Genomic DNA, 13,866 nt, shown 5'->3' with positions numbered 1-13,866 from the left:
GAAAATTAAAAATGCAAATACATATAGAGACATATATACATGCGTTCAAATTCATAATCACAAATAAAAAGATAATTCCACCCTTTTCTGAACTTTTCTTCCACTATTCATTAGATAGAAAATGTCTATGTGGAACTCTTGGTAGAGAAACAGTGAGAGAAATCAGCAATATAGGGACAGGTGAAGTGTTGAATAAGGTTGCTTTTGCCATCCAGTTCTTTCCATGGTATTTTCTTGATGTAGGTCAGAGATCTTGATTCTCAAATCTTTTCTATTTTGTCAATTCTGATCTGTTAACTTTATGCTCTAAACAAGATGTTGTGAAGGTCAATCTTCATCTCTGAAAAACACTGAAGACCTAACAGCATCTCCTACCGAGCCAAGAAACTGTACACCTGTTCTTTTGTCTTCTGCAAAGTAAAGATTCAGTTCTGAGCTTTTTCATTTGAGTTACAAGACAAAACATTCTGTGGCTGCCTGTAGAGTGCACACAAGAGAAACATTATTCATAAAGCCTAATTAAAAACATATTGAGTGTCTCTGTTCGCTGCCAATTCAATTATGAAATTCCACTGAATTCCTGCGGATCATCATGGATGCTTCAATTGATTACAATTTTGATCTTTTTGTTATTGTTTTTGCTACAAAATAATTTTTTTTTATTTCATTTTTTTTTAAGATCCAGAAGGATCTTTTTTTTTTATTGAAAATTTTATAAATTTTTACAAAAAAAAAAACAAAATAACAATACAAAAACGAGAAACAACATATACAAAAAAGCTAAACATAACATAACAAAACTCCCCTTCCCCGACCCCCCCCAAAACACCCCCCCTTCCCCCCCCGAGCTTCCCAGAGCAGAATATAGGCTTAATTCAAAAAAGAATTTAAAAAATTATATATATATATATAAAAAAAGGGAAAATATAACACTGAGATATATGTATATATATATAAAAATAAAAGTTATGAAAAAGCTATGTGATATTTTTTTATATCCAATTTAAATTGTATAAATTTTATCCACTTATCCCAAACAGCAAGAAATTTCTCTTGCGTTTGTTCCTTTAAAAACGCCGAAATCTTTGCCATTTCCGCCAGATAAGACACTTTAAGGAAAGCAGACTCAGAAACGTAAAGAATTGGAAGATGAAATTAAATTAAAAGAAAAGTCTTTGATTTTAAATCCTTCAGATGAAAGCATTAAAGAATCTATAAGTTTGTTAAGAACACAATTTAATATGTTGCTGGCGGATCAAGCTGCAACTAACTTATTGTTTATGAAACAAAATACATTTTGTAATGCCAATAAACCAGGGAGATGGTTGGCCTATCAATTAAGAAAGAAACAGAGACAGAGAATAATAGATAAAATAAATTACAAGGGTAAATTAGTTTTTCAGAAGGAATTGATCAAGAAATCCTTTCTAGACTATTATCAAAAACTATACAAATCTACTAATGTGCAAATATTAGATATAAACAAATACTTAAGCGAGGCTAGTTTTCCCAAATTGACAGAGGATCAGAAACATGAAATTAATGGCTTAATTACTAAAGAGGAAATTGTAATAGCAATTAAACAATTGAAATCAGGGAAAGCACCGGTACGGATGGGCTGACAGCTGTTTATTATAAAGCTTTAATGGAGGAGATGATTCAACCACTAGGTGATTTTTTTAATGATATCCTACAGGGTTCAGAGATTCCTCCTTCATGGCGTAGTGCTTTCATATCCTTGATTCCAAAGGAGGATCAAGATCTTACTTTACCAAAGAATTATAGACCTATATCTCTTTTAAATGTTGACTATAAGATATTTGTTAAAATCCTAGTAAATAGGCTTATGAGGGTTGTGCATCATCTTGTGCATAAAGATCAATCTGGGTTTATAACTGGTAGGTACATGAAAAATAATGTTAGACAAATCATTAATTTATTAGAATACTTAGACAAGAACAACCAAGTCTCCGCAGGGCTGATATTTTTAGATGCTGAAAAAGCTTTTGATCAACTGAATTGGCATTTTATGTTAAGAGTAATTGAAGAGATGAACTTTGGTGAAAAGATATTACAAGCTCTTACGGTAATATATCAAAAACAAACGGCACAATTTATTGTCAATGGAGGTTTGTCAGAGGTTTTTACAATAGAGAAAGGTACTAGGCAGGGATGTCCATTATCACTGTTGTTGTTTGTTCTAACACTGGAAATACTGTTGATCAAAATTCGTGAATCGCAGGAAATTAAAGGAATAGAAGTTAACAAAAAAGAATACAAGTTAAGAGCTCTTGCGGACGACTTGGTGGTTACTTTGTTGCAACCTACCCATTCTGCAGTAAAGCTATTACAGTTGATCCATTACTATGGTTTGGTTTCGGGTTTTAAGATTAATGTTAATAAGACTAAAATCCTACCTAAAAATATGACTACTCAGGAGAAGCAGACTCTGGGTAACTTGACGGGTTTTGAAATTGTTAATAAGGTAAAATACTTGGGGGTGATGTTATCTGTTTCTAATGCAAAATTATTTAAAAATAACTATGAAAGGTTGTGGGCTAGTGTACAGAAAGACTTGAAGAATTGGGAGAAGTTGCAGTGATAAAAGTTGCAGTGATAAAATGGGAAGAATTGCAGTGATAAAAATGAATATTCTACCCAAGTTTCTTTTTTTGTTCCAAATGTTACCGATCTTGAAGAATGAGATTAATTTAAGTGAATGGCAGAAAGGTGTCAATAAATTCATTTGGGCAGGGAAAAAGCCAAGGGTTAAGTTTAAAATCATGCAAGACTTCCGTGAGAGAGGTGGACTCAAGGTACCGAATTTGAAATTATACTATGATGCGGTGGTTTTAACACTAATTAGTGACTGGGTAAATTTGACAAATCTCGAGATACTCCATCTAGAGGGATGGGATTTACTTTTTGGGTGGCATGCCTATTTAATATTTAATAAAAAAGTGGATTGGGCTTTCAAATCTCACATTATAAGAATTTCCTTACTTAGGATTTGGAGAAAATATTATAAAGGTGATTTTAAAGTACCATTATGAGCCATACCTTGGCATGCGATAGAAGGAATAAAAAGAGGTGTTAAAATGGACATGGTGTCTTACAGACAGCTACTCAGATGGGATGGACAAAATTGGCAGTTAAAATCACGGGAAGAGTTAGCACAAGAAAATATTATTTACTCTTGGTTTCAATACAGGCAACTAGCAGATAGATGGAAAGTGGATTGTAAGGTGGATTTTCTTAGAGAAGATGAAAATTTTATTAAGCAAGTGAAGGATCAAAGACAAACTCATATTAAGAGAATTTATGGGGTTCTAGTTGAATTGGACTCAGAAACGGAATTAATTAAAGATTGTATGATTAGATGGGCGCAGAACTTTAATGAACCATTGGATACCTGGGAAATCATTTGGGTGAGAAATGTCAAATTTACACAAGCACAGAATCTAAGGGAGAATTTTTATAAAATGTTTTATAGATGGCACCTTGATCCACAAAAAATGTCTTTCATGTACCCTGACCTACAGCCTAAATGTTGGAGATGTGGTTGTTTGGATGCTACCTATTATCACATCTGGTGGTCGTGCAGAGAGATAAAAGCCTTCTGGATTAAGATATGGTGGAATATCCAGAGAATTTTTAGAAGGAGGGTAAAATTTACTCCACAATTATTTTTGCTAGGCATAGTTACTGATTGTGATACAAAGGAGGTTATATTGATGTTAAATTTGATTACAGCCGCAAGGCTGTTAGTAGGACAATACTGGAAGAAGGAATCTTTGCCTACAATGCAGGAATGGTTCCTTAAAATAATTTTTTTTGTTCAAATAGAGGGGGCAAGCATGGTCTCTATTGGTGCCCTCTATTAAAGAGTAACTGCAATATATTATACTCAGATAATTTCCCAATGAACATGAAATTTTACTGCCCAAATTAATGCAGCCTAACATAATGCTGAGGCAGGTTGCATAAAAAGATGAATTGATTGGTTACCTGAACTATTTATACCTTTGAAGTCTCTTAATGGTTATAATGGAAAGCAGCAGCTATTTCAAATTCATGATGTGATTATAGTACCATTGTAGAAAGATCTTATGTATTGATCTAATGGGATAAAAGCTCCATTTATCAATATTTAAAATGAGAAGAAAAAGCCATTTCTGATTCAGAGCACCATGCTATGCTGTGTCTATTCAAATTCACCTCTTTTTTTAACTTTACTGACTTTATTTTAATTGGTGATATTAGAGTTCTCTTGGTATTTTGTGCAAATGAAATGGATTTTTTTTTCATTAACTCTTCCCAGTGAAAACTTGTACCATTCAAGTAGAAGTAAAGTCATGTAATAATTGTAGAGGTTTTTTTACATATTATTTAGAAAATCTGGACACTGAGATCTTTACTATATTATTATTTATTAAATGAATTTAAAATACACGCATTCAAAGTAGCATAAGCATTCAACCAATCAAACAAATCTTTATTATAGTCAAAGGCCAGCATGTTGAATATTCACCAGGTCTGTCAGTTCTGAGACTATATCCAGTACATGATATTTTTTTTAAACTTAGAATTGCTGTCCAGGGCTATTTACAGTACTAAATTTATTTTACAAATGTATATGTCCCCTACTTCCAATTGGCTTTAAGCAGCTTCCAAAAGTACAGAAATAATTGAATCCACACCATAACAAATCTGTAAAATCTATCTTTTTAACTAACGTGGAGGGAGGAACCTGAAATACAGTCTCAGCTTCTTCCACAAAAGTTTCTTCACATAGAGCAAAACTGGAGAGTTCTGTCTAAGCCAGGCGTCATGGCGAAACCATGCTCACCCCATTGCTGACAATGGGGAAAAATTGTGATACGTCGCAACATGTCATGTGACATTGTGAGTTTGACACCCCTGGTCTAAGCCATACACATAGTTTACATATTTAGCAAATGGTGTGCTTATGAAAGCTTTCTATATCTGTAAAACAGACATAACAGACTGCTAACATAATTAGGAAATGAAAAACCTATGCTTTAAGGACTATCCCTGCCATGTAACTTCTTCTCCTAGGGTATCTTTGGAAAAATATATATTGGAGAAGATTGCTGCAAGCTAAGCTGGAAATAAGTTCACAAGATCATATTACAAGATACCTACATAATATCCTCCAATAGCTTTGTTTTTGTGCAGGCTAGCATACTGCTTAACATACAGCAGAGCTATGACAAAGATACTGAACCAGGTTTCTCAGCTCTTTTAAACATTCCTTTTGACCACTTAACTGTCATCAAGTTACTAAATAATAGTCAATATATTTTTCTATATGAAACAGTAAGTCTTAAGAGTTTTGAGAACAGAAGTCAGAAATAGCAGATAATTCTGGAAAGGGATGGTTTTGTAAATATATTGCAGTTGTGAATATATTGCACTTGTCAAGGATGTCTCTCAGTTTTTTCCTCAACTGGAAGATTGTGTTTTTGTACCAATTGTACAATTATTGACCAGCATTATTGTTACGTTAGAGCTTTGAACTTGGATTCTCCGTATTTCTTGAAACATTTGTATATGCCTTTTCTTTGGAAGGAAACTGCAGAAGAATTGGGAGGTCACAGTACATAAATTTGGGCTGTATTCCAAATTCATCACATTGGATTTTGTGCCATTTCATCAACTAAATCATGGATTAATTAACTATTGTCCAAAAAAGAAGGTTACTGGGAAAATGGTACAAAGGAATGCTCTTATTCTGCATAATTCCAGAAAGAACAGACTTTGGCTTCTAATTTGATCAATTACTTGTATCCTGATTTCTATTTAAAAGAATGGAGAACTCATTCATTCAGAAGAGGAAATCAAAGCAATCTAACTGATACCCATCTGCTAAAGAGTTTTTTTAAAAAATCCTCTTCCATTGAATCACTACATTTATTCCAGCTCTGAATGACTGACACACGAGTAAATCAATTTCTAGATATGCATAGATAAAAAGACAAGGCATATAGTGCAATTTGGAATAATGTAAACAAGGCAACTATAACCCTGAATAATATTATCTTTATTCTAAGCAGTTATAATCCAACCTCAGCATTTCAAAAAATTTTTTTTGAAAACCCTCTATGTTTAACTAGTTTTGAATTCAATTTTAGGTTTAGAAGAATTGTCTTTAATAGATTAACTTATGTGAGTTGCTTCGTTCTGGTTTATTCTTTCTAAAAAGTCAAATTTAATATGCAGTGTAATATTGGATTCCATATAAACAAGTGTTTTTTTGCTATGTGGGAAACTGAAATATGTTTCCAATTTGAGATGAATGATGTTACAATGCATCCCCCCCCCCAAAAAAAACCCTGCTAGGTAAAGAGTGATGTTGGTTGAAGTTTTCCCTTGACTTACCTTTTAGGACATATTCTTTAATGAATGTGTCTCTTCTCTGAAGATTAAAACCCTCTAAAAACAATATGGATAGGAGTAATTTGGAACCTTTTGATTTGGGGGTAGTGATCTGGGAGATGGATGATCAATTGGTGATACATAACTGATCTGAGATCTCCTTGGCCATTGTCAGGTTATTGATAATTTAAATAATGTAGTGTATCTGCTTGTGTTTTGATCTCTTGCTAAGGAGGATTGTGATCACTCTGGTTCTTTTTTCAGTTTTTATAGAGCTCTGCCTTTGTATTGTATTTATTAACTAAATTGGGAGGGCTTTTGCCTTAAATATGGTGGTGATTTTTTTAATAAATCAAAATTATAATTCCCAAATCCTTTTGGCACACCTATTGGAGGTAGTCTCTAATATTAGCTCTCCACTATTAAAATCATCTATAAATGAGCAGCCAGTACCACATTCCTAAACTAAAATGTATAACTTCTAAATGCATTTATGTTGAAAATGCTTTTAAGTAAACCTCTCTTTTTAATTTCAGAAATTCTAAGGTGACATCTTGCTATTTCTAGTTTGAAACAGTTCAATCCATTCTACTGTATTATTTTTTTACAGCAGGTAGAAGATTCAGTTATAGGTGAAGTCCTGCTTGTAACTCCTTAGATCAAGCAACTGAACACCAAAGGAAGAAGGACAGTGCTAGATAACTCCTTGCTAGAAATAGCTTTCTTTGGGCACCTGCTTTTCACTTTGTCATCTTATCTCAGCTATTGTGTATCATGGGCCATAACTCAAAAATGAAGCACAATACTAGACATTTCTAGTCAAGGAGTCTAAGAATTAGAATGGGGAAGGATCTTTTCTGAGAGATCTGAAAACCTTCTACCAACTAAATGGAGAAATCAAATAGAGTTGTAATCAGACTCAAATAATAGGAAATGTGGTCATGTAATCAGATATGCTGTTAACCTCCTTTTTTCTTTGCCTTTTTCATTAGGATTAGAAATTTCTTGGGATGGAGATAGTTTTGTTGAAGTCATGGCTGCCCCTCATCTTAAAGGCCGGCTTTGTGGTCTGTGCGGCAACTATAATGGACACAAGAGAGATGATCTGATTGGTGGTGATGGTCATTTTAAGTTTGATGTGGATGACTTTGCTGAGTCTTGGCGTGTGGAATCAAATGAATTCTGTACTCGTCCTCCAAGGAAGCAATTTCCTGAATTGTGCCAAGGAACTGTGAGAGTAAAACTCCGTGCTCATCGGGAATGCCAAAAGCTCAAAGCATGGGATTTTCAGATTTGCCACTCAACTGTGGACTACACTGTGTTTTATCGGTAAGTGTTTCCTTTTGATGAGTGAAATGGAAATAAAAGCAAGCTGTTGTAAAACTGTTCCCAGAGTCTAGGAAAGAGCATGGTAGTTTGCCAAATAGTTCAGAACTGGAACATGTGCACATTCCTCCTGAATCAACAAAGCAAGTAGCCACCTCTCCATTCCTTTAACAGGCGGGCAGCAAGAACTCAAAAAATCCTCACCCTAAATGGATTTATTGATAAATAAAGTGTTAAAGTCCATAGTTTCCATGATTCTATAATCTAATCCTAAATCTGCTTAATAAGACTCTGCAAGAGTCTACACTTGATAGTGAAAGCTTGCTAGGTCTTATCATTAATCTTAGAAACTGGATGTGTATATTTTAGCACTCATATTAGTAAGTTTGGTAAGCTGCACATTCTTTGACCTTGCTAATTGATTCCTGAAGTAGTGGAGAGAATGCTACTAGCTTTGCTGATGTAGGAGAAATGTGCAGATCAACTAGCTCTACAATACTATGAAAACTACCATTCTCCTATGCAGACTTTGAGAAGTCCATTATGAACTGCAATGAAAACTAAAAAAAAAAAAAAAAAGGCATCTTGCTGGAAAATACTGTTCTAGAATGATAACATGGTAATATAATATTCACAGAATTGGTTGGGCTGTCAAGGAGATCTGAATTTTTTTTATTCCAAAATCTCTGAAAACAAGTTAGGGAAAATTACAATATAAAGATATAAGACAAAGCCAAGATAATAATGCCTGAGCAGAAGGAAGACAACACTTTCTGATCCTTAATTGGAATCAGAGGAATGCCACAATCTGGCAAAAAACATAAAAATGTTCTTTTCATTTGATTTTGTCTGATACAAAAGAAAGACAGTTATTATTTTTGGATTGCACAATAGTGCGTAGAAGTATTTTAATAAGCTACACAACAATATCTTTGTTATGATTGCAATGCTATTACTGGAGTGGTTCTTGCAGTGTTCTACTTTGAAATCTAGATGGGCAGTGTCAAATCAAGAGCTTGTTTCCCAGTTCTCACATCTATTAGTTACAGTGGTAATATTTCCTCTATTTTGGAGTGGCGAAACCTGGTAAAATATAATTGCAATATGAAATATGTAAAATATGCACAGTATTACACTTCTAAAAATATATAGGAAATGTTTAATAATTTATAGTGGATTACTCCAGGGAAAGAATTATATAAGATTCCATCTGTACATGTGGCTAGCAAACACAGCCATTAGCTTCCTGTTTTGTGAACCCAAAAATGTTTTATCATGATCATATTGGAGGGGCTCCAATTCCTTAGTTCTTTTACATGTATTTGGATTTTTGTGTCTGGGAGTGTACCATTTGATTACATAAATACAGCTCCCAAGTTTCTGGCTTCACTCTTTCCTGCAGCTGGTGATGAAATAATGTAGTATTCTAGTAGTGGTTATTGCATTTTCCTGACATACAGAAGGTATCCATTTTGAAATGTTTTTAAAATGATTACTTTTCTTTTCCTGAACTACCTGCTGGAGCTTTTTTCTCTCCTCTCCTCTCCTCTCCTCTCCTCTCCTCTCCTCTCCTCTCCTCTCCTCTCCTCTCCTTCCTTCCTTCCTTCCTGGAGGTAAGGTATTCCAAAATATGTGACAAACATTAAGTTTTAGACATTCTTTTTTGTTTCTTTGGTCTCATTTGGAGAGAATATCTTCAGCCCCCATTACATACAAACCAGTGTGAAGTAGACACGTCAAGGGACAACTCTCAAGTAGGCAATCTCTAAGCCATAAAGGATTTAATTTTAATTTCCATTGTGATTGAAATCAGTGAGTAAGTAGGGTGTTCAATGAAAATCTATTTGCATTTTAGCCATAATTTAATTTTACTTCCATCATTTTTCACAATAAGTTAAGTTATTTCACAATAAGTGCTGAAAACTGAAAATGCAAACCAGGTACTGACAAAGCAGGCTTTATTTTATCATATTTGGCATTCACACTTATATTTTGTATCTGGGAATACCTTGACTTCCTCTGTTTAACATTTTTTATGATTAATTTAATGTAATAATCCTCTTGACACCAGAAAGAAAAATGACTTGCATCTTGGCAAAGACAACATGTAACCTGATATGGAAAGATTGCCATATCTAGATTAATCTTTCCATGATACAATATAATATTACTTGTGACCGAGAAAATGTATGTTTTTTAAAAAAATAGTTTATGTCTTCTTAAAAATAAGTTACTAAATTTCAAATGAAATTCTGAATTGAATTCTAAATGCATTTCTATGACACAAGGAACATAAGAAAAGTCTTACAACTTGATCAAGCCAAAGGGCTACCTATTCCAGCATCATACTGTATTTCCAACAATTATCCACAGTATTTCTTCTTTCTCAAGACAATCTGCATTCAGCAACATGCATCATATGAATATATATTATATATATCATATGAATATAGTATACATATTCTAATTAATTTATCTAAATTCCTTCCATAATCACCTAAACATTAGTTACCAACATTTCTGGATGTGTTAAAGTGAATGATATGTGATGTTGAAAATTAACATCACTTTTTTACTTTGTCCATCCTGAACCTGTTCCAGATCAATTCCTCCTGGGTGGCCATGAATTCTAAGATTATATTTGAAGAAAAATTCTGCCTGAGCATCTAATTGTCATCACTTCATCCTCTCATTTTACCCTTTTTTCTTGTGATGAATATCAGCTAATCAACTGCCCATTTTTCTTTTCATGTTTTACATTGGATCCAATATTGTTTTTAAAATGGTCTACAAATGTATATATTATATATGTATCTTGGTATTAGAGAAGTGTGTCTTCTCTAACTGGGGCTCGGAGAGCTTCTCGATTAATCTGTTATTCAGAATAAAAATGTTTTTAGAACATTTTGAGTTGTAGTGAATTAGTCACAGAATCTGTAGGATCCTTGTTCTTTTGCAGAACGGTAGGAAAAAAATACCCTTGAATTAGAATTCAGAATGACTACAGTTGTACTGTTTGTTTCTGTAGGAGAATAAGAGTCACTCAAGTTTTAAAAAAATCAAAATAATTCTGTCTATCTTTCCTTGTAGTGTGAATTCCAGTAAACATTATTGATGCAAGCTTGTAATTGTACCCATGACATGATATATCAAATGGCAAGATATCAAAGATAGTTCCCTTCCAGAGTTATGGTGAATGCCTTGGAAATTCTTAAATCCTAAGCAGATTTCATTTAAAGGTTATGTAAATAAAATTACAGATTTTGGTTAAGGAAAATATTATTAGAATTGCATTTTGATATTCATAGAGGAGTAGAATTGATTTTAATTGCTTCCCAAATTATCAATTGCAGAAGATGTTTAGATAGTTGTAGAATTTGTTACATGAAAGTAACCTAAACATTGTTTTCATTTTGAAAAGAAAATTGTTGTAGGAGTAATACATTATTTTTAAAAGGGCACATTCTACAGAAGCTGGAAGTTACAACTTTATTACAGCCTTTCTATTCTATTACTTATTTATTATTTTGGATAAATTTTGTTTATTATTTTCTTTCATGATACATCAATCATTTTTGTCTAAGTTATCAACACACATTTAATTGTTATAAGAGTGTTATTTAAGAATTCTGACAAACATAATTGTGTAAAATATTACTGTGCCACTGAATTTTTTTGAGATACCAAAATGACAATTAATCAGGCATTTTGGACATCTTTTTTTTTTTTTTTTTTTAATTGAAATTTTTCAAAAGTTTTACAAATAAAAATCCACCTCCCCCTCCCCAACCACCCCACCCCCCCCCGACTTCCCAGAACTGAATATAGGATTATTTAACAAATATTTTAAAAATAACATTTGCAATTTATAAAATAATTAATAATAATAATAAAAATCACAGTAATAATATATATAATAATAATATACATAACATAAACTTTAAAATGAATAATATATACTAAAAAAGAAAAAAAAAAATAAAAAGAGAAGAGAGAGAGAGAAAGAAGAAAGAAGAAAGTAGACGAAGAATAAAGCATATATATATAAAAAAAAAATATATGAATAATAATACATAAAAAATGTATATATATAAAAAAGAAAAAGAAGAAAGAAAGAAAGAAAAAACAATCATTACAAATTATAAAAAGGCTAAATAATATTTTTCCATATCCAAATTATGTTGTATAAAATTTATCCATTTTTCCCATACCGCAAAAAATTTTTCTTGAGATTGCTCCTTTAAGAAAGCCGAAATCTTTGCCATTTCTGCCAAATACGAAACTTTATGAAACCATTCTTGTAAAGTAGGCAAAGATTCCTTCTTCCAATATTGTCCTATTAACAACCTAGCGGCTGTAATCAAATTTAACATCAATATAACCTCCTTAGCATCACAGTCAATAACAATACCTAGTAAAAATAATTGCGGAGTAAATTTTACCCTCCTTTTAAAAATTCTTTGAATATTCCACCATATCTTAATCCAAAAAGCTTTTATATGCTTACACGTCCACCAAATATGGTAATAGGTAGCATCCAAATATCCACATCTCCAGCATTTCGGCTGTAGATTAGGGTACATAATGGACATTTTCTTTGGGTCAAGGTGCCATCTATAAAACATCTTATAAAAATTCTCTCTTAAGTTTTGCGCTTGTGTGAATTTAACATTTCTTATCCAAATAAGTTCCCAAGTATCCATTGAAATCGTTTCACCAATATTCTGTGCCCATTTAATCATACAATCTTTAACTAGTTCAAGTTCTGAATCTAATTCCACTAAAACCCCATAAACTCTCTTAATATGGGTTGGCCTTTGATCTCTTACTTGTTTTAAAAAAATTTCATCTTCTCTAAGCCAGCCCATTTTACAATCCATCTTCCATCTATCCACTATTTGTCTATATTGGAACCATGAATAAGTTAAGTTTTCATGTGTTAATTCTTCCAAAGATTTTAACTGCCAGTCTTGGCCATCCCATCTTAATAACTGTACGTAAGAGACCTTGTCCATATTTACCCCTTTCCTTATACCTTCTATGGCATGCCGAGGTATAGCCCATAATGGTATTTTGAAGTCACTTTTATAATACTTTCTCCACACTCTTAGCAAAGAGTTTCTTATAATATGAGACTTAAAAACCCAATCCACTTTTTTATTAAATATTAAATAGGCATGCCATCCAAAAAATAGGTCCCAGCCTTCCAAATGAAGTATTTCTGTATTTGTTAAATTCACCCAGTCGCTAATCAATGTCAATACTACAGCATCATAATACAATTTCATATTTGGTACCTTGAGTCCACCTCTCTCACGAAAATCTTGCATTATTTTAAGTTTCACCCTTGGTTTTTTCCCTGCCCAAACAAATTTATTAATACCTTTTTGCCATTCATCTAAATTACGTTCGTTCTTTAAGATAGGTAACATTTGAAACAAAAAAATAAACTTTGGCAGGACATTCATTTTAATAACTGCAATTCTGCCCATAAGGGATAACTGTAAATTATTCCAGTTTTTTAAATCCTTCTGTACCTCCATCCACAGCTTTTCATAATTATTTTTATACAATTTTACATTAGAAGCAGATAATGTAACCCCCAAATATTTTACCTTATCAACAATTTCAAAGTCTGTTAAGTTAACTAGAGCCTGTTTATCACCATTAGTCATGTTTTTAGCTAATATTTTGGTCTTATTATTATTAATTTTAAAGCCAGAAACACGTCCATATTGTTGAATCAATTGTAATAATTTCACCACCGAAGAAACAGGTTGAGACAAAGTAACAACCAAGTCATCTGCAAAGGCTCTTAATTTATATGCATTTTGGACATCTTATGACATTGGTCTAACAATGAAGTTTTGTTAATGGTATCTCAATTTCAGTATTAAAATTATTTTATTGAATTGTGATTTATTCTAACCTGAGAGTGCAAACATATAATAAAACTATTACTTTAATTAATGTTTTTGTATGGAAAGCTACAATTTAAGAGACAAGTTAACTAATGGACCATTTGAAAAAAGATTTAATTCACTACTTTTTCCTCCTTTTTTGTACACTAGTTTTTTTTGTTGTTGTTAGGTTGAATGTATGTTTTTATTTTATTTAATTTTGTTTGTTGGTTTTACTCTT

General features: G+C 32.5%; 1 protein-coding gene across 5 annotated transcripts in view; it reads left to right on the top strand.

Annotated features, from left to right (window-relative positions):
- The window catches only part of BMPER (BMP binding endothelial regulator), a 277,236-nt gene that overhangs the window by 159,407 nt on the left and 103,963 nt on the right, over window positions 1-13,866 (top strand). For all 5 annotated transcript variants that reach the window (XM_039336815.1, XM_039336813.1, XM_039336812.1 and 2 more), the window contains one exon: window positions 7,392-7,728. In XM_039336815.1, coding sequence (XP_039192749.1) covers window positions 7,392-7,728 — 337 coding nt within the window. The remainder of the gene's footprint in view (window positions 1-7,391; window positions 7,729-13,866) is intronic.

The sequence above is a fragment of the Crotalus tigris genome, unplaced genomic scaffold, assembly GCF_016545835.1.
Source record: "Crotalus tigris isolate CLP2741 ecotype Arizona unplaced genomic scaffold, ASM1654583v1 scf7180000017666.379230911805:20528666, whole genome shotgun sequence".
Lineage (NCBI taxonomy): Eukaryota > Metazoa > Chordata > Lepidosauria > Squamata > Viperidae > Crotalus > Crotalus tigris.
This window is presented reverse-complemented; position numbering and strand designations above follow the sequence as displayed.